At 40.8% G+C, this 22,381-nt stretch overlaps 1 protein-coding gene across 15 annotated transcripts in view; it reads right to left on the reverse strand.

Annotated features, from left to right (window-relative positions):
- The window catches only part of TPR8 (Tetratricopeptide repeat (TPR)-like superfamily protein), a 111,624-nt gene that overhangs the window by 15,143 nt on the left and 74,100 nt on the right, over positions 1-22,381 (reverse strand). For all 15 annotated transcript variants that reach the window (XM_088964809.1, XM_088964810.1, XM_088964807.1 and 12 more), the window contains one exon: positions 21,300-21,463. In XM_088964809.1, the coding sequence (XP_088820935.1) occupies positions 21,300-21,463 (164 nt within the window). The remainder of the gene's footprint in view (positions 1-21,299; positions 21,464-22,381) is intronic.

The following is a 22,381-nucleotide window of genomic DNA, read 5'->3' on the forward strand; positions in this document are numbered from 1 at the left end:
CCCACCAACGTCCAAGGACTCAGCAGGTCAAATAGGCCCCTCAGCTGACACCAACTGACATTGAACAGCTCACAGAAGTGATAGCAATCCTGCTGTAGAGAGGCTGGGCCAAATGGGCCCTAATCTTCCTTTTTTTGCTTATTCTTTAGTTGTAGCTGTCTTTTATGTTAATGGGCCTGTTAACTTTTCTTTTATGCTTTTATGAGCTGGCTGCCCTATTAAAGGCATCACTGTAATTATACTATTTTTTCCTCATTAGAATTAATAAAAGTGATTAGGGGACTGGAGAGAGGTCAACGGACTCTCTTCTCCAACCTTTCTTCTCTCACCATCTCCTTCTTATGGTTCAGCACTTTTCTCTCTCTATTTTCAGATTAAATCTTTAGTCTTGCAGGGTTATTTCTCTTATCCTGCAATGCACAAACAGGTGGTACACTGACTCTTCACTCCAGGCACACATCACACATTCCAAAGACTCCAGTACCGGTACCAACCCCCCCCTGTTAGCCAGTCCCTTAGTAAGGCATTTCCCTCTTACAGCAGGCCACACTATGAAACCAACCATAGTTGGGATGTGTAGTCTAGTTTATATAGAACAATATTTCTCACATAAAATTGCAATCTAGCCAATTTCAGGCTATGATACCACTAGGGGTGCTCACAGTTCGGTTACCGAACCATGGGGCATTTTTTGGAATCGAACCGGTACTACTGGTTTTTTGAAAACCGGTAACCGGAACCAAACCGAAGCCAATCGGTTAACCAATTGACTAGTTCGGTTATCCGTTGGTTAGATTATAAATATAAATATTATAAATATATTATAAATATTTAATTTTTACAATATATATTATAAAAATATAATAACAAATTATAAATATATATAAAATATTATATTTTAAATAATAAATAAAATATAATATATTATAAATATATATTTATATATAATGCATATTTATTAATTTATAATATATAAAAAAATATAAAATATTTAATATACATAAATATATATAAAAATATATAGAAATATATGCATACCAATCGGTTTTCTATTTTGGTTAACCGAAACCGAACCGGTACCTTTAGTTTTTAAAAACACCGAACTGACCGATTCGGTTAACCGACTTTCGGTTTGATTTCGGTCGGTTTTTCGGTTTTTTTGCTCACCCCTAGATAACAGGGCTTTGCATATAGGCTCTTTACCATTTCTTTGGAAAATATGGTTCCTTATTACAATTTGGCTATTAAAAAAGTTACAGACTATACCACACTATACATAAGGTGGAATTTTTTTCCAGCCGGTGCTTTGAACAAGTGTATGGGCTTTTGATAAGATCACTTCGATATTCTAAAAACCTGAGCTGGTTCGAGGGAGCTCACCCTCTTGAAAATAGAGTAGAGTAGAGTAGAGGAAGAAGAGAGGAGGAGAGATGGAGGAGATCAGTAGGGTTTCATTTTTCATGCCCTGAATCGGTGAGGTAATACAATACTTATACTCTCTCTTCAGCCTCTCCTGCACATGGCTTGACTAGGACGTCTAACTAACTGGAGGGATGTGGCCCCCTCACGTAAACAAACCTCAATGGCATTTGCACATGGGAGATCGAGTGCTTCTCTCATGCTTGGCCTGGCTGCTGCATGTCGTGGGCCTGGGTCTCCTGTGATGGGCCCGAATGGGTAATCGAGGGCCTATCAGTCCCACCCTCTTCAAGAAACACCTTGTCCTCAAGGTTGATGTGAGGATATTGGTCTTTCAGTTTGTCAGTCTTCCCATGTGGCATCTTCTGGTGGCATCTTCTGGTGGCAAGTTCTTCTACACGACCAGGGCCTGCTTGTGTAACTTCTTGCCCATTTTGACCCACCTTATATTTCTGATTTGTTGTGGCTCAATCAATATGCCCCCGTATTTAGTGAACTGTGGGAGGGTTGGGCTGACCTTAGTGGTAGGACTTAGACATGGTTTCAGCATGCTGACATGAAAAACTGGGTGTAATTTCGAGGAAATAGGAAGCTCCAGTTTGTAAGCTACCTGCCCTACTCGTTCAATCACCATGAATGGGCCAAAATACTTAGGATCTAGCTTCTACCAAACCCATCGGGCTACCGAAGCTTGTTGGTAAGGCTGGAGCCTTAAGTAGACCCAATCCCCCATTGCAAATTCAAGCTCCCGATGATTGCGGTCATAGGCTAACTTCATGCGCTGTTGGGCTTTCTACAAATGCAGCTTCAGGGATCTCAAAATCTCATCTCTGTCCAATAACTGGGCTTCTACCTCAGCCACTGTAGAAGTCCCCTTCTCGTAAGGAAGCACGGCTGGAGGATCTCTCCCATAAACTATTTTAAATGGAGTAGTCCTTGTTGAAGCTTGGTATGTGGTGTTATAACATATTCGACCCATGGCAGCCAATAAGCCCACTGTTTGGGCTTCTCTCCGATGAAACAATGCAAGTAAGTTTTAAGGCAACGATTGACCACCTCAGACTGCCCATCTGTCTGGGGGTGGTAGCTGGTGGTGTGAAGCATATGTACTCCTTGAGCAGAAAAATAAGAATCTCAGAATTTGCTCATAAAGAGGGGGTCTCTGTCAGTCAAGATAGAGTTCAAGTGCTGTGCAATTTGGCTACCTCCTGGACATAAGCTCGAGCTACTGACCACTGTGGAAGCTGTGTACGGCTGTGGTAGCGCCAAGAAATGAGCATTTTTGCTCAGGTGGTCCACAATCACCAGGATCACCGAATTCCCTGCTGATTTAGGCAACCCGGTAATAAAATCCATGGTAATGTCTTCCCATACTCGTTCTGGAATGGGTAAGGGCTGAAGTAGACCTGCAGGAGACTGGGTGCTATACTTGTGTTGCTGGCATATGTCACAACAGGCCACTTAACTCGGAACCATACGTCTCATTCCCCTCCAATAGTAATGGCTCACTATCCTCTTGTAGGTTCTGAGAAACCCAGAATGCCCACCTATAGTCGAGTCATGAAATAACTTGAGAAACTCCTTCTGATACTCTGATTTGCTGGCTACTACCACACAACCTTTATAGAAGAGTGCAATACTAGTTACAGAATATCCTGGCACTAAAGTGGGATCCTTGCTCCATTGGGATCGGATCCGGCTGAGTTCTGGATCTGATTGTGCCTCCTGCGGGATGAGGTCATACAAGGGGTAATTGGGTTTAGACAGGCCCATCAGCTAGAAATCTTCTACCCTGGATAGTGCATCTGCAACTGCATTTGAAGGCCCAGGTGTATACTCAATATGAAAATCGTAACCCAGAAGTTTGTAGGCCCATTTTTGCTGTTCTGGGCTGAGAATCCTCTGCTCCAATAAATGTTTAATGCTTCAGTGATCGGTTCGCACCGTAAATCTCCTTCCCAGAAGGTACACCCTCCATTTGTGTACTGCTAAGGTAATCGCCATCAACTCTTTCTCATATGTGGACTTGGCTTGGGCCTCGGCTGATAGAACTCGGTTGAAGAAAGCTGATGGTTGCCCATTCTGCATTAAGACTGCACCAACCCCCTTCCCTGAAGCATCAGTTTCCACCACAAATTCTTTACTGAAATCTGGAAGAGACAAGGTGTGACTGCCTTCTTAAGAGATTGGAAGGCCCCTTCTTCCGCCTCGTCCCATGTAAGGATTGTTTCTTCAACAACTTAGTGAGAGGTGTGGCCAACATACCATAACCGGCTATGAAACACCTGTAGTAACCAGTCAGTCCAAGGAACCCTCTAATTGATTTTTGGTTCCATGGTCTAGGCCAGTTGACCATGCTTGGAACCTTGTCCGGGTCTGTACAAACTTTCCCACCTGTTATTATATGCCCAAGGTAATGAATATTGGTCTGTCCAAAGGAACATTTAGTGGGCTTGGCAAACAAGGAGTGCTACCTAAGTAGGTCCAGAGTGCGACGCAAGTGTGTCAGGTGTGAGGCCCAGGTGGGGCTGTAGATAAGTATATTGTCGAATAAAACCAATATATAGCGTCGCAAATACGGTCTGAAAATGTCATTCATGAGCTGCTGAAAGGTAGATGGTGCGTTGGTTAAACCAAATAGCATAACCACAAATTCGTAGTGCCCATCCGACATCCGAAAAGCTGTCTCATTTATATCTTCTGGGTGGACTCAGATCTGGTGGTACCTGGACCTGAGGTCCAGTTTGGAGAAGAAGAGGGCCTGGCCCAACTCGTCAAACAACTCTTCTATCAATGGAATGGGATATCGGTCCTTCATAGTGATGTTGTTGAGGGCTCAGTAGTCAACACAAAATCTCCATGTCCCGTCCTTTTTCTTTACTAGTAAGACAGGTGAGGAGAACGGGCTGTTACTGGGCCGAATGAACCCTTTATCCAGGAGTTCTTGGATCATCTTATCCACTTCTACCCACTGATAATGTGGGTACCAGTATGGACGGACATTTGTGGGAGGTGCTCCCGGTTGCAGTACAATCCGGTGGTCCAGCTGTCTCGAGGGGGGGGGGGGGGAGAGCAGATGGCTCTTGGAATACATCCTTGTATTCTCTCAGGAGCTGTTGGAGTTGGTCCTGCTGCTCCGGGTTCATCAACAGTCAGTGTCGGCCTAAGAGGCATGGGGCCCATACTCATTAGCAAGGGTGTATCCGAGTATTGATAGCTCTTGAGAATGAGGTGGGGAGGTTCAGCTGTGGCCGAGACAGGTCTGGTTCCCCTTAATATGCAGGTGAGTTCTTCATGTTGGAACTGCATTGTAAGGGCAGCCCAATTGCACATTACTGGGCCCAATTGTTGAAGCCATTCGACGCCCAGAAATATAGCAGACCCTGAAAATTCAAGGGGGTGCTGGCCATGTTAACAGCAAAGGGAGCTATGGGTTCCACATCCAACCTGAGTCTCCGGGTCAACCCAGGGGTGATAAAATTTAGAGAACTTCCACTGTCGATTATGATAGCCACTTTTTGGGCCTGAACCCACCCTTCCATCCTCATGGTAACCCTTCCATCCTCATGGTACGTGGGCTCTGACATCCCGATAGAGCTTGCATAGAAATCACATAATATTCAATTTCCGTAGTTGGGACTGCTTCATTGGTTCCAACTTCCAGTTCCCATTCAGAGTTGGCACCCTCCTCTTCAACCTGTAATAGGTAGAGGTGTGGGGTCTTGCACCGGTGCCCTTGGGTAAATTTTTCATCACAATTGTAACATAACCCTTTTTCTCGATGGGCCTGCATCTCGGTCCAGGATAACTTCTTGTAAGGTACTACCATGGTCTCGGGGTTCTTGGGTGTTGGGGCTTCTGGTTTAGTGCCCGGGGTCTAGTGGTTTTTCTTAATCGGTTTAGCCTGTCTTCTTGGAGTTTAGCTAGCCTGATAGCAGAGATAAGAGTTGAAGGCTGCAATGCTTTTACTTCAATCCTTATGTCTTCCCGTAAAACCCCGATGAAACAGCCAACCAGAGACGTTTTCGGCCAACCATGCACACGGGTGGCTAATCTCTCGAACTCAGTCTGATACTCCCGCACACTACCAGTCTGTTTGATGCGGGACAAGGATTCATCACAATTTTCATACCCAGAGGGTCCAAACCTCACTCGTAAGGCTTCGGTGAAGTCCATCCAAGTAGTCTGGGGGTGTGTTTTCCGATACCATTGGTACCACATAATGGCCTCTCCATCGAGGTGGATAGAGGCAATAGGCACTCGTTGGTGTGCCGGGGTCTCATGATATTCAAAATACCGTTTAGTCCAATAATCCAAGGTACCGAATCATCACCTAAGTAAACTGGGAATATGATCTTTGTCATCTTGGCTGGGGAGACCCCGCCATGTCTACCCACGCTGCTACTGGATCCTTCCGCTTCTGGTTCCCTCGCCATGGATGTGGATAGTCACTTGAACTGCCCCACCAGTGCCGACAAGGTCTCCTTGATGTCCTTCAGTTCTGATATGGTTCGGTGAACTTCTACTTCAATTCAATCAACACGATCATCTACTGCAGTGGATCTCGTATTAGTCATCAGTGCTAAGCTCTGACACCAGTTGATAAGATCACTTTGATATTATGAAAACCTGAACTGGTTCGAGGGAGCTCACCCTCCTGAAAATAGAGTAGAGTAGAGGAGAGGAAGAAGAGAGGAGGAGAGATGGAGGAGATCAGTAGGGTTTCATTTTTCATGCCCAGAATCGGTGAGGTAATACAATACTTATACTCTCTCTTCAGCCTCTCCTGCACTTGGCTTGACTGAGACGGCTAACTAACTGGAGGGACGTGGCCTCCTCACGTAAACAAACCTCTGTGGCAGTTGCACATGGGAGATCGAGTGCTTCTCTTGTGCTTGGCCTGGCTGTTGCATGTTGTGGGCCTGGGTCTCCTGTGATGGGCCTGAATGGGTAGTCGAGGGCCTATCAGCTTTACACCTTGAAGCTCAAGCCTTTGTATGAGGCTACTAACACCTTGAGATGCCTTATGTGTGATTTTGTCAATGTATATATAATATAAATATATTAGTTTGTGCATTTGTATAATTTTTGGAATCTGTGCATTGTATTAATTAAAGAGTAATAACATACAAGGAGAAAGAAACATCACATCCCCTTAAGTAGTCCAAACTCCCATCTACAAATCCCTGGTTACACCCCTTTTAAACAATCTTATAATGTATTTACAACTTCACCTGTTACAACCCAAAAAAGTTGATCTCCATGTACTCCTTGTTTAGCTAGATAATCCACCAGCCTGTTTTCTTTCCTTGTCCATCAAAACTGAACTAGTAATTCCTTTGCCAGCTGCCTCACTTCTCTTAGTACATAACTATATTGCCAATTCAACAAGATTCTATTCACTAATCCTCTTATTAAGATGTAGAAATCTCCTTCTACCACAATGTTTCTCATATTTAGCAGCTTTCCAAGTTTAATCCCTTGGTGCACCACCAGTAAATCAGCCCATAATAAATGTAAATCTCCTTGTCCTATTGGCCCTGAATGCAAAGCCACAAGTCTAAATAAACCACTAATGCCTGGTTTCCCTGGATTTCCCATGCTACTTCCACCAAAGTTCAACTTTATATGTTGCCAGCTTGGATCTATCCATGATAAGGCCATTATTGTTCTTGTGATTGTTGAACATGCTCTGTAAGGCCAGCCTCTGATCAAATTTTCCATCGAGAAAGGAGCAAAAGTAGGAAGTGCATATTTATATTTATGTATGCATTTGTGATCATAAGGTCTTAATCATATGTACATTTATGTATTATTTTGCATATAAAAATGTTTACCTGTTATTAAATGGTTTATAAGCTCCTAATAATCTTATAGCTCTTTTCAATGTGATTAGTTGTTCATTTACATGCTTTTTCCAAATAAAAATATGCTCTTCTTTTGTAATTTCTTTTATTGATTCCTTCTTTTGCATTTTCCAACACTTCATTTTTCTTAATTTTCGTAGAAAACTGGTAACTTATGATAAGTTGCATGCCACAAGGCCATGGTTTAAAATTTACAAATATTCCTACTTCCATGGGTACTGACACAAAATACTACTAGAATATCTCTCAATATATTCCCTAGTATATAAAAATCTTATATGTGTTCTCTCAATCAATATCTCTCAATTAATTGTATTAATGTAAAGTTTTCAATACAATACATAAATATTTGTTTTTATTGATGACAATGAAGGATTTTATCAAGTTGTTTAAAAGAATTATTTGCAAGTACAATGTGTGAGGCACCCCTTTTTGTAGGCCAGTATAACCCAAGTGTTTATTAATATGGATGATTTCTAATTTTTCTTTATGAAATGATTTTATTTATTTACTTACAAAATAGTCAAGTGTTTTAATATTTATTTACAATAGCTTAAAAGGCATATTCATATTTAAATCATAATTTTACATCAAATAAAAAAATGAAATAATATTTACACTATAATAGCAACTGCAATTAGATATAATATTGTGTAGGAATTGGCCATTTCAAAATTCTATAATCATTTTATAAGATAATTTTATCACTTTATAATGATATAATTATTTGAAAGAGTATGCCCTTTTGTAGTTTCAAGAAAAAAATTAATAGAAATTTTATAGGTTTATGTTTACAATGTATAAATTTATCATAATAAATATTCACAAAATTTCAAATGACATTTCCATAGAATCCAACATTTTAAACCTTGCTCAAGGCTTATGATTCATGCATCTAAAGGTCCTATGGCTTGGCCTCATGCTTCTGCATTCTTAAACATTTTGCCCAACTAAGGGATCAATAGTTGTGAAAAAAAAAATCATTTTCTTATTTTCTTTTAGTTTTCTATTTTATCCACAACAAAATAAATCCTATTTCACCTTCTTCCATCATCTTTAACCCATACCCTACCTCATCCTAACTCAATTTGATAAAGCCATATTCAAACCATACGAGGCAAGCTACAAGAATCCTACTCCCTACAAAAATACTATTTTGCCATTACTCTTGTGAAAGACCAATGTCCTATTAAATTGTTAACCCTTAATTCTTTTTTTAATCACCACCCCTAACCCGTGTCTAGGGGTGGAAATTGGGTGGGTTTGGGCAGGTTAGGGGTGAGCATGGGTCAGTTCGGTTTGGTTCCATGGCAGAACCTGGAACCCACCCTATAGGGGTCAGTTCCAGGTTTCTGGAACCGGAACCTACCCTATGAAGGTCGGTTCTGGCCTTGGTGGTTCCATGGTTGGTTCTAGGGTTTACCTGGCGAACCTGATCCTTCTTTACTACCTGCTTCAAAAAAAAAAAAAAAAAGAGAAACATATTCTTATTAAAAGTTGACTTTTAATAAATATAATATATAGTTTAAAACTTGCATTATCTATTGATGCAATTGAGTAATTTAACATGTAGATTATCATGATATATTAATGTATTGTTCAAAACTTATGATTGTAATTTAAATTTTGTAAATATTAACTTTTACATTACTTTCTTTACACACATAAATATTAAAATGAAAACAAATGATCAAATCACTTAACTCAATGGTCAGGTGTGAGCTCCATCTGAAGACTGTTCGATTCCAGTTCCTGCCCCTGTTTCTTGGATTGCAACTGATTTGTACGGCACCCAGAGACCAGTGGATGACTGATTGAAGTTCCTTAAGAGGTCGGTGTTATCTTTCTATGTTTGTTTCCTTGCTTCTGAGCTGGAATCGATTGAAACCCCCTGGACTGAATAAGGACAGAAGTCAAAACCAATTTTTTTTGGTTCTTGGTGTTGAAACCAAGAACTGGTTAAGCTTTCCTACTTGACCGAATGGTATTAAGGGAGTTTGTCCTTCTTTGTGGGTGTGAAGACCCAATAATCTTCATGTTTAAGGAACTTCTGTAGGTCATAAGTGACCTGGTTCGACTGACAGAGTGCAGCAGCCTTCTTTAAATGTGTTTCTGTAGTTCTTATTGCCTTAAGAAGGGGCCTATCAGATCTGTGAATACCTGTGACAGCAAGGCCTGTGCTCTGATCTAGCAGTTTTTTGTGTTAGCTTAGTTGGGAAAAGACTTGAATAAGCTTGTGTGTGCTGCCTTCTTTTGACTCCAATGAATTCTGAAGATTCTGCAACTTCGGTAATCACCTCACATCAAGGAGGAATTACTGGTGGTTAAGAGACCCTAAATTTTCCTATGTCCATTACCCCCTTGGACGGCAGAAATTATTTAGCTTGGTCCAAAGAGATGCAATTGTACATTACTGCCAGGGGTAAGGCTGGATATATATATATATATATATATATATATATATATATATATATATGTATATATGGGAAAACTAGAGAACCTAAGGCTGGTACTGCTGATTATGATAAGTGGGACCAAGAAGATTGCATGATAATGTCTTGGCTTTTGACCTCAATGCTGCCATCTGTCAAGCAAAATTTCAGGTGGGCTGAGACAGCGAAGGAAATTTGGGATCAAGCCAAGGCAACATACTCAGAACAGAGACACTATGTCAGGATTTATCAGCCACAAGCAGAATCTTCGACATGTAAGCAGGGAGAAAGGAACTTATCAACATATTATTATTATTCTGCCCTCACTTCGGTTTGGAAAGAACTTGACTATTACCAGAACATTGAGTGGGAAAGTGAAAAGGATGCTAAAGCATATAAAAAGTTAGTTCCTCAACAAAGTTTGTTCGCTTTCTTTCTGGGTTTGAATCCTGTGTATGAACCAATTCGTGTTCAGATTTTAGGCAGCAAGGATCTTCCATTTGTCCAAGAGGTTTATGCGCTTGTTTAGTCTGAAGAGAGTAGGAAGTCTGCCATGAATCCTCTTGAGGGGGAGACTATTGCTCTTGCTGTAAGGGGTAACACTGGGGCACCGAAAAAAGGGGAAAATCAAAAAAAGATGGATGATAAAGACAAAATGTGGTGTACTCATTGCCAAAAACCTAGGCACACCCGTGAAACCTGCCGGGAAATAAATGGGAAAAACCGAAATGGGCACAAGAATTGGGTAAGAAATCAGCACAAGAACCAAGCAAAAAGTCATACCAGAAGAAGTTTAATTCGGCTCACTTAGCATCTCATGAACATCAGAGTACTTCTCAGGACTGTCTCCCTTGTTTTGACCCAAAGAACGATATTATCAATTCCTTCCTTGACCACTTAGAGCAATATGGTAGGGCTCTCCGCAATGCTGACTCTGGACCCACACCTACTTCTTTTGCCTCCTCTTCAGGTAATTCTGCTTCAGCTTTCCATGTGTCTATTGATAACCCAGAATCCCCATGGATCATTGATTCCGGTTAATCCAACCACATGAATGGTAAGTCAACCTTATTTCAAACATATTCTCTTCTCTTTGAGAGAGATAAAGTGAGGCTAGGAGATGGATCCTTCTCCTCCATTGCTGGTCAAGGATCTATATCTCTGCCTCTTGGCCTCTCCTTATCTAATGTCCTACATGTTCCCAAGTTACCTATTAATTTGTTATCCATTAGTAGTATTACTAATACATTTTTTTTTATCAATAGTATTACTAATACATTGAATTGCTCAATAAGCTTTCTTCCTCATTCTCGTGTTTTTCAGGATTTGGCTACCGGGAGGATGATTGGTAGAGGGAACATGGTGGATGGTCTCTACGTGCTGGAGAACAAAGTCGATCTTACAGCTTCAGAGTCTGAGTCATCGAGTAAGAGTCAAATTATTTTGTGGAACCACCTTTTGGGCCATGTGTCTTTTGAGCCTTTGAAGTTTTAGTTTCCAAAGTTGTTTAAGTCTTTGTCTTTTAGTGATTTTCAGTGTCAAGTGTGTCAACTGAGTAAACATTGTAGAACCTCATTCACTTTACGTAATAAAAGATCAGAATTTCCTTTTCACATTGTGTATTCAGATGTGTGGGGACCTATTAATATTCGAACTGGGTATGGTTACAAGTATTTTATTTCTTTTGTTGATGACTTCTCTCACTACACTTGGGTTTACCAAATGTATTCATGGGAGGAAGTTCCTAAAATTGTGAAAAGCTTTCAGCGTATGGTTTACACCCAATTTCAATCCGAGATCCGAATTTTTCAATCAAACAATGCCAAGGAATACTTTCATGGAGACCTCACAAATTTCTTTGTCTCCCGCGGCTCTCAACATAGGAGCTTATGTGCCAGGACCCCACAACAAAATAGGGTTGCAGAAAGAAAAAATCGACATCTCCTTGAAGTTGCTTGAGGATTAATGTTACAGATGAATGTCCCAAAAAGATTTTGGGTGGATGTTGTTCTGGCCGCTGCCTATGTCATCAATAGAACACCATCTTGGGTATTGGAATATAGGTCCCCTCATCGCTCCTTTTCCTTAAATCTCCTCTGTTTCTTGTCCCTATGCGGATCTTTGGATGTAAGTGTTTTGTTCATGATCTCTCTCCTACTCGTGGTAAGCTTGATCCAAAAGCTATTGTGTGCATTTCTCTTGGTTATCCCCTTGCTCAGAAAGACTATCGTTGTTTTGGCCCTGTGTCTAAAAAATAATTACCTCTATGGATGTCTCTTTCTTTGAAGATGTTCCCTACTTTCTTGTTTCTCCTCAAGGGGAGAGTAGAGTTGAGGAGAAACAGAGTCAGACTCAAGTTTCGTTGCCTTCTATTCCTAATCCTCCTCCATTTCGTGTCTTTTGAAGATTGTGCTTCAAAAATCAAGGCCAACAGAGTTCAATCGCCACAAAGCCACCGGAAACCATGCCACCAATGCCATCGGAATCTCAGGGGCTGGATCCTTCACCCCACCCAGGTACTATTGTTTTAGTCGATGTTCCTGAACCTATTGATATTGACACTTCAAGTTGTGATCTGAACCTCCCTATTGCAAAAAGGAAGGGTGTCAGATCATGCACCACACACCACCCTATATCTCATTTTTTGTCCTATGAGAATGTCTCATCTTTTCGTGTTTTTCTATCTACAATGATAGTATTCCCCTTCCCAAGAGTGTTGTGGAGGCTTTGTTCCTGAGTGGACAAATGCAATGAAGGAAGAGATCAATGCTCTTCACAAAAATGGCACATGGGAATTGGTAGATTTTCCCAAGGGAAAGGAACCTGTAGAGTGCAAATGGGTCTTCTCTGTAAAACATAAGGCAGATGGATCTGTGGAAAGGTATAAGGCTCAGCTAGTTGCAAAAGGTTTCACACAAGTGCATGGAATTGATTATGCCGAGATTTTTGCTCCGGTTGCAAAAATGAACTCTATTCGGGTTCTCCTATCTCTAGTTGCAAATCTTGATTGGGAGCTTCACCAACTTGACTTAAAGAATGCCTTCCTAAATGGTGATTTGGAAGAGGAAGTGTATATGACTCAACCACCTGGTTTCTGTGCTAAGGGAAGTGAACAAAAAGTCTGCAAATTGAAGAAATCTTTGTATGGTCTAAAGCAATCTCCGAGAGCTTCGTTTAGCAGGTTTCACCAGGCAATTCAACAAATGGGGTCTAAGTAGTGCCAATCTGATCACACTTTTTGTAAAGAGGGAACAAGGAAAAACAATAGCCTTGATTGTCTATGTAGATGATATTGTCATCACTAGAGACTGAGATTCAGAGATTAAAGAGATTCCTCACTACAGAATTTGTGGTAAAGAACCTAGGGCACTTGCGCTACTTCCTCGGTATTGAGGTTGCTCGCTCTCAGCAAGGCATCTTCATTTCCCAAAGGAAGTACACCCTAGATTTCCTAAAGGACAGGGAAATGCAGTGGTGAGTTTTTGAAAGATCCAAGGCAGTACCAAAGACTTGTGGGCAAGCTTCTCTACCTATCCATGACTAGGCCTAACATAGCATATGTTGTGGGTGTCCTCAGTCAGTTCATGGATGCACCAAAGGAGGCACACCTAGAGGCAGCATACAGAGTTCTTAGGTACTTGAAGAAATTCCTAGGGATAGGTTTACTCTTTAAGAAACATGGGCAAATGAGAGTAGAGGTGTACACGGATGCAGATTGGGCTGGCTCAATGGATGACAGAAAATCCACCAGCGGATATTGTACCTTTGTTGGTGGAAACCTTGTGACTTGGAGAAGCAAAAAACAGTGTGGTGACTAGGTCAAGTGCGAAGGCAGAATACAGGGCTATGTCACATGGAGATGCAGAGTTACTGTGGATCAAGAACCTATGAGTGAATTAGGATTTCCTTTTGATGATCCTATGTCACAGTACTGTGATAACAGAGCTGCCATCAACATCGCAGCCAACCCAGTTCTCCATGATAGAATCAAGCATATTGAGGTTGACAAACATTTCATCATAAAGAAAATTGAGAAGGGGCAAGTGTGCACTCCCTACATTAGCTCTGATAAACAACTTGCATACGTTCTTACTAAAGGATTATGCTCACTATGGCATTATGATCTTTGTGACAAGTTGGGGATGATTGACATCTACGCCCCAACTTGAGGGGGAGTGTTGAAATATGTACTATATGCCACAAGGGCATTTTTGTCTTTTCCTCTTTATTTTTTGTCATTGGTCGCCCTAACATACAAATATTATATCTGGTGCCGCTAGAGATCTCTCTTGGCTCTCACGTTCTTTTCTTCTTCTTCTTCTTCTTCTTCTTCTTCTTCTTCTTCTTCTTCTTCTTCTTCTTGCTGAAAACAAGTTCCATTCAGTTCTACGTAGAATCTACCCATTTGCTTACCCCCTAGGGCAGGTTGGGTGTGGGTACCATTCAACCTACTGACCCATTAATGACCGATTTGAAGAAAAATAAATGGGTTGGGGTTGGGTTGAACCCAAACCCACCGTGACCTAACCAACTCGTCCAACCCATTAATTTTTTATGTCATTAAAAAACAATGGTAATTCAGAAATTAAGGAAAAATAAATAAAATTCAAAAGAAAGAAATTACAGGAAAATATAGCAAAAATTATAGAAAAGCATAGAAAAGGGAAAAAGTAATGAAAATTGTAGAAAGAGTACATAAATTATAGAAAATACAAAGAATGCAAAAAAAAACAATAGAAATTATAGAGAAGTATTAAAAAACATAGAAAAAACTAAAATTAACGAGTGCTAGAGCAGAGAGATAAAAAAGGTAATAATTAGCCCTCAAGATCAGCATTGCTTAGAGGTAATAATTCTCCCTTTCGATATTTTAAATTTTCAACTGGAGTAGAGAGATCAGGGTAGGTTGCTATTATCAACGGAGTCTCAGTGGTGTCACTGATGATTGTGGCATTGATTATTGATTCCCCTACTACTTCCATTCAACATGTGCAGTCTGAATCAAGCAAAGCTCATCATTCAGTGTTGCCATGTCGAGTTCATCAAACAAGAGACAAGATCAGCAAAGAGGGTGCCGCAATAAATGTGATTGGGCTATGCTACTCTGATGTGTGATGGAAATTTCACAGGTATGATTCAGTCACCTCTACTCTATTTGATTGGAAAGAGGTCAGCAGATTGATGAAGAAAATAGAGGCGGAAGGGAGGAAATAGATAAGGGAAGAGAAATGAGAAGAAGAGAACAAGAGTGAGAAAGAAAAAGGAGTAGCAGTGAGCTCTTCACTTCAATTCAAATCAAACTGAAATAATGGTCATATGAAGTTGGAGGTAAACACAAATGCAAACTAAGCCAGATGTGTTAATGATAGAAGATCCACCTCTAGGTATTGTACCTTCCTTGGAGGAAATCCTATTCCATGGAGAAGTAAGGAACAAAATGTTGTTGCCCACTTCAATGCAGAGGCAAAATACAAGTCCATGGCTAATGGTGTGTCTGAACTATTGTGCTAAGGTCTCTTCTTGAGTTGGGAATTGAGTATGAAAAACCCTTGATATTGTATTGTGATAATCAAGCCGACATTAATGTTGCTTATACCCCAATCCTACATAACAGAACCAAACACATCGAGGAGGACTAGCATTTCATCATAGAAAAAATAGCTTCTCAAGAAGTGTCTTCTTTATGTTACATCCGATATGCAACTTGCTGATCTCTTCACCAAAGGAGTTACAAAGGCCAAGTTGGAGACAGATTTATGCAAGATGGAAATGAAAAATATCTATTCCCAACTTGAGGGGTGTGTAGGAACACAGTACAGTAGTTGTTTCTATGTGGTTGCATGTTCTTTACGTTCTTTATTTACTGTTATTATCACTTATTAGGCAGCAGGGGTATATTTGCCTTTGCAAATATTTACAAGAAACATATAAATGCTAATGATGGGGTGGCAGGACCACAATATACTGCACCCTTCTCTTCATTCTCTACTTCTCTTCTTCCTCTCCTCTCCTATTCTTTTCCTTATTTCTCTTGCTGGTCTCTAATGAGAACACAGGTGGACTGTCAACAACTTCATCCAAGTATCACCAAGTGGCATGTTGGAAAATATGAAAGTATAGCACCATCTTCCAAGCAATGTTTTAAAACACGGAGGCATGACGTGAGGCATTCCACTACCTAGAGGCGCGAGAGGCATAGTTCAGAACATAAGAAGCTGTTGAGCAGGAGGAGGAAAAGAAGAAAGGAAGAAGAAGGAAGAGGAATAAGAAGAAGAAGAGGCTATAGAGTTAAGGCCTCAAAAACTTAGCTTCAGTCGAGTGAAGCTTTGCATTTATACTATTCTGGCCGTACATAATAATATGCCTACAGAATTACAAAAATACCCCTGCGGGTACTAAGCCTGTGAACAGTACATATAATACACCTGTTAACACTCCCCCTCAAGTTGGGGCATAGATATCAATCATGCCCAACTTGTCACAGAGACCTTGAGGTCTGGAATGATTTAGCCCTTTTGTAAATAAGTCAGCTAGTTGGTCTTCAGAGCTGATGTATGGAGTGCATACTTCGCCTGTGATGATTTTCTCTCTGATAAAATGCTTATCAACTTCAATGTGCTTTGTTCTATCATGTAGTACCGGGTTGGCAGCGATACAAATAGTTGCCTTGTTGTCACAGAGAAGAGTCATGGGTTTACCAACTGGAAAACCCAACTCTCCCAATAGATTCTTTATCCACATACCTTCGGCTACTCCGTGTGCCATTGCACGGTACTCAGCTTCAGCATTGGATCTAGCTACCACGGTTTGCTTCTTACCCCTCCAAGTAACAAGGTTCCCTCCTACAAAGATGCAATAACCACTAGTAGACCTTCTGTCACTTTGAGATCCAACCCAATCCGCATCCGTGTAAATTTCAACCCTCAAGTGTCCATGTTTCTGGAAGAATAAACCAGCACCCAAGAACTTCTTAAGATACTGAATTACTCTCTCTGCTGCTTCAAGATTGGTGGACCTAGGTGCATGCATGAACTGATTGAGGACACCAACAGCAATATGTTATGTCTGGACGAGTCATAGAGAGGTACAACAATCTTCCTACAAGCCTCTGAAATTGCTTCACATCCTTAAGAGGTTCACCTTGGCTGTCACTTAACATATGGTTGGGGTCAATGGGAGAGTCAGCTGGCTTAACCCCAATCTTTCCAATGTCCTTAAGCAAGTCTAGGACATATTTCCTTTGGGAGATGAAGATACCCTTTATTGATCGGGCAACCTCAATTCCAAGGAAGTATTTGGCAGGTCCTAGATCTTTCACTTTGAACTGAGTGGAAAGGAAGCCCTTCAAACTTTGAATTTCATCCTCCCAGTCACCAATAACAATTATGTCATCCACATATACTATTAGGGCAGCCATTTTACCTTCTACCCTTTTTACAAACAGTGTGTGATCTAACTGACATTGCTTTTATCCCCTCTGCTGAACTGTAGTATGAAATCTGCTAAACCAAGCTCTTGGTGATTGCTTCAGCCCATATAAAGACTTCTTTAACTTGCACACTTTCTGTTCACTTCCTTGAGCCAAAAAACTAGGGGGTTGAGCCATATAAACTTCCTCTTCAAGGTCACCATTCAAGAAGGCACTCTTGATGTCGAGCTGATGTAGATCCCAATTCAGATTGGCAGCAAGAGAGAAAAGTACTCTAATAGAGTTCATTTTGGCAATAGGGGCAAAGGTTTCTGCATAATCAACTCCATATACTTGAATAAAACCCTTTTCCACTAAACGAGCTTTATACCTCTGCACAGTTCCATCAGCCCCATGCTTAACAGTGAACACCCATTTACATCCAACTGGAACCTTACCCTTAGGGAGATCAACAAGTTCTCACGTGCCATTCTTATGAAGAGTATCAATTTCTTCATTCATGGCATTTGTCCATTCTGGTACTGAGAGAGCTTCTGCCACATTCTTGGGGAATAGGGATACTGTCAATGGAGATAAGGAAGGCACAAAATGAAGGTGAGATTTTCTCATAGGAGACAAAGTTGGAAATGGGGTGTTTTGTGGTGCACAACCTAACACCTTTCCTGTGAGCAATAGGAAGGTCAAGATCATTAGCAACAGGGAGGTCAGGACTATCATTGGGAGTCAAGTTACCTGAGAGTGTATGATCTTCCCCCGAGGAGTTTGATGGCACTTGAGGTACAACTTCTGGATTCTCCACAGCTCTTGAACTTGATTGGCCTTTATGATGACGAGAAAAAACACGAAAAGGTGGAGGATTAGGAAGAGAAGGGGGAGAAGGAGAAGGATTAGGAAGAGGAGGAAGCTGAACCAGTTTCTCCTCATGCCTACACTCCCCCTGAGGAGAAACAGGAAAGAAGGGCTCATCTTCAAAGAAGGTAACATCTATGGAGACATAGAATCTCCGAGAAACAGGATCGAAGCAACGATACCCTTTCTGAGAGAACGAGTAGCCAAGAAATATACATGGGATAGCACGAGAGTCCAATTTCCCTCGGGTGGGAGATAGGTTTTGGACAAAGCATCGACAACCAAAAACATGAGGAGGGATAGAAAGAAGAGCGGCCTTAGGAAAGATTAGCTGATGTGGGGCTTTGTACTCTAACCAATGAGAGGGCATTCGGTTAATGAGGTATGTAGAACAAAGGACAACCTCAAGCCAAAATCGTTTGGGAACATTCATGTGGAGCAGTAAACCCCGTGCCACTTCTAGGAGGTGTCGGTTCTTCCGTTAAGCCACACCATTTTGTTGTGGCATATGGGCATGAGCTCCGATGAAGAGAGCCATGTGAAGCAAAGAACTCCATGAGGTCACTATGAAAAAACTCTTTTGCATTGTCTCACTGGAATATTTGAATCTCGGTCTGAAATTGGGTGAAGACCATCCGCTGAAAATCTTGGATAATTTTTGGTACTTCCTCACGGGATCGCATTAGATATACCCAAGTGTATCTGGAATAATCGTCAATGAAGGTAATGAAGTACTTGTAGCCACTCTCAGAAGGTAAAGTAACAGGGCCCCACACATCAGAATGCACAATGTGAAAAGGAAACTCAGATTTACTATTTCTTTGAGGAAATTGAGCTCTACAATGCTTGCTTAACTGACACGTTTGACAGGAAAAATTAGAAACAAACATTGACTTACACAATTCTAGGAAAACCAATTTCAAGGTCTCAAAAGACAAATGACCCAGACGACAGTGCCACAAATACATTTTACTCTTTTTGAACTGACTCAGACTCTGTAACATGAAGGCCAGCCGTATTCTCCAGCATGCAGAGTCCATCAACCATATGTCCCCTATCAATCGTCCTCCCCAAGGCCAAATCCTGAATCACACAATAGGTAGGGAAAAAATTCACAGAACGGTTCAAGGAATTTGTAACACTACTGACTGAGAACAAATTCATAGGGAATTTTGGAACATGAAGTACATCAGAAAGAGTAAGGCCGAGAGGAAGAAAGAGAGTTCCTTGACCAGCTATGGAAGTGTATGATCCATCAGCTAGTCTCACTTTATCTCTTCCGAAAAGAGGGTGATAAGTTTGAAAGTAAGAGGACATACTAGTCAGGTGTTTTGACGCTCTAGAATCGATGATCCATGGAGAGTCAAGGTTGTGTGAGGTAGCATGGAAAGCTGTGGCAGGATTACCTGATATGGATGCAAAAGAGGTGGTGGGAGGAGCATCCATCTGGCGAATTGCTCTACCATAAAGCTCCAAATGGTCACGGAAGGAGTTTACAATATCCTCCCTTGGGTCTGATCCAGAGTAGTTGTGTTGGCTATGTGGTATTTGAGGCACAGTAGAAGTGAAGGGTTGATTCTCCCGAGAAACCAGATTTTCCATGTGGTGTTTCTTGGTACCTTGTTGCCCGGGTCTTCTAATTACATCTGAGCCTTGCTTCTTAGGTAAATCATGAACCCACTTTGGTTTCCCATGGAGATCCCAAAAAGTATCTTTGGTGTGCCGGGGTCTCTGACAATTAGTGCACCACAATCTTTCCTTATTCATGATTCTAGGTTTAGAAGTACTCAAAAACACAGGAACACTGCCTTACAGAGCTGTTACAATCCACAACTAGGCACTTGCTGATTTTCAGTTTCACAGAGAACCAAACACAAACACTGCAGCTGCAGTAGTAGGATGTATGACCTACACTGCGTGGGAGTTCACAGAACAATATACGAACTGCTCTTGCAGTGTAACCAGGTCTGAATGATCTACAGTTCTGCAACTTCAATACAGTTTCTCAACCAAGAGAGAAAAAAAAAAAACTTAGTAGAAAAAACAATTCAAGTGGTGGTGCACCACACCTAATCGGCTGATATCCACTTCCCAAGACAGTCGAACAGTCACTTAGGGTCTCGGGTTCAACCACAAACCCTTGGAGAGTTGAATAGAGCAACATACACTCGGAGGAAGGGGAGCAGTCCCTACACAGATTTTGGGACATTAACAGTCGTGCAAGAAGAAGCCATAAACAGAAAAAAAAAAGTTTCAGTCCCTATGTCACCCGAGCTGTGAATAGGTAGAACAGTCGGATTCGAACTTCTGTTCAGGTCAGAACCTTCCTTCGAACATCTGGGATGGATTTCCATAGACTTCTTAGCCGAGCAACACCAGCTACCAGCACCTAAGGCTGGAAGTTGAACAGTCAGTAGCAGAATCCTTTTTTTCTGCACCAGGAAGATGAACAGTCAGCTTTCATGTAGCAGAACCCAACTCGACAGTGGAGACAATCCGCAGCACTAGAGAATGTTTCCTCTTCTTGTCTTCGAGCATCAGGACTATAGCTTCTACACAGCAGTGGAGAGACAGTCCTGCTCTGATACCATGTTGAGCAGGAGGAGAAGGAGAAGAAGAAAGGAAGAGGAAGAAGAAGAAGAGGCTACAGAGTTAAGGCCTCAAAACTTAGCTTCAGTCGAGTGAAGCATTGCATTTATACTATTCTGGCCGTACATAACAATATGTCTACAGAATTACAAAAATACCCCTGTGGGTACTAAGTCTGTGAATAGTACATATAATACACCTGTTAACAGAAGTGTAAGCCTACTGAACACAAGGAGGCATAAGCCTCCTTAGGAGGAGGGGGGATGAAGCATAGGCCTTCAGTTCCCTTCCCTTTCCTTTCCTTTTCTTTCTTTTTCTTCCCCTTTCGTTTCTTTTCCTTTCTTTTCCTTTCCCTTCCTTTCCTTTTTTCTTTTCTTATTTATTTTTTTCTTTTTTTCTGTCTTTTTACATGAGGTGTGCATGAGGCACATAAGGTGTATGCCTCTAGCACACCTCATGAAAAAAGCATATGAGGCATACGCTTCTCACCTGGAGGCATGCCTTGTACACCTCCCACACCTTTTAAAACACTTCTTCCAAGTAAACTATAAATGTAAAATTATGTTCTACAAGACATACAAACAGAACTACTTGAAAATATGCCTCACTTAACATAAAAAGTTTAAAATCTAACACCCATATATGATAGGATTCCAGTAAAATTGACTTTGATTATCTTGCATCTTAATGAATGCATAAATATAATGTACCAACCTTTCATAAATCCCTTGTTGATGGCATCACTATAATTCCCTTGTGCAAAATAAGCAAGACCAAGACGACTGTATGCCTTGCTGTAATTTGGGTCAATTTCAATGGACTTAAGACAATCTTCAATTGCTTCAGTATATTTTTGGATCTGGGTGTAAGCAGCTGCCCTGATGATCATGCATGTAACAAACAAGGAAAATAATCAAAAAAATATCAATGACATAGGTTCTGAATTTTGTGAAATAAATTAAAATTAACCAATATATTCTCACACTATACATGAATATACAAATCAAACAGCCAAATATAAGGAATTTTTGTACAACAAAGGCAGAATCAAAAGTAGGTGAAAGTAAAAGGTTGAATTTCTGGAAGAACCATAAAAAGGTGTAAATGAAGGGGCTTTTCCGGATGAAAAATGTTAAAACTAACATAAATATCCAAATTCTGCTAATCTAAAAGCTAGAAACAATATTGTACTTGACCCAACTTAAAGCCTGTTAGGTACTCCAGATTTGACCCAACAAGGTTGATAACAAGTGTACTTATCACAAGCACAGAGGAAGAGGTGTATGTATCATATTAGGTGCTCCAGCATTTTTATATTAGGTACTGCAGCATTTTATAAGATAAGTTTATCTATACTGATGAAAAAAGAAAAAAAAAAAGTAGAAAGGTGCTGAAATAAAGATCTGTAAAAGAAAATAATATTTCTTGAAGAAGAGAAGAAAGGAGAAAAGGAAGAGAAGAGAAGAGATTTGAGAGAGAAAAGAGAGCAATAATGCTGGCCGCCCTCTTCACTATTATTCATAGTCTAAAATAATAAAGAGTACAAAGACCAATATGCCTTTATAGGGCAGCTAATACATAAAACAAATAAAATAACTGCTCCAAAAGGACCCAACAAGAGTATTGCAGTCCCCACTTCCTATCTAAAAAATAAATAATAAAAAACTACCACTATAGCTACACAATTTGTCAAAAACCTCAACAAAAAAGATGTCTTATCTAATTAGGTGCACAGCTATAGAGCTCTCTAGGGATCCCATCTAAAAGAGCATAGTAACTTTGCAGCAATCTCTTTG

This window comes from Nelumbo lutea, chromosome 1, assembly GCF_056320005.1.
Source record: "Nelumbo lutea isolate HS-2025 chromosome 1, American lotus-T2T, whole genome shotgun sequence".
Taxonomy (NCBI): domain Eukaryota; kingdom Viridiplantae; phylum Streptophyta; class Magnoliopsida; order Proteales; family Nelumbonaceae; genus Nelumbo; species Nelumbo lutea.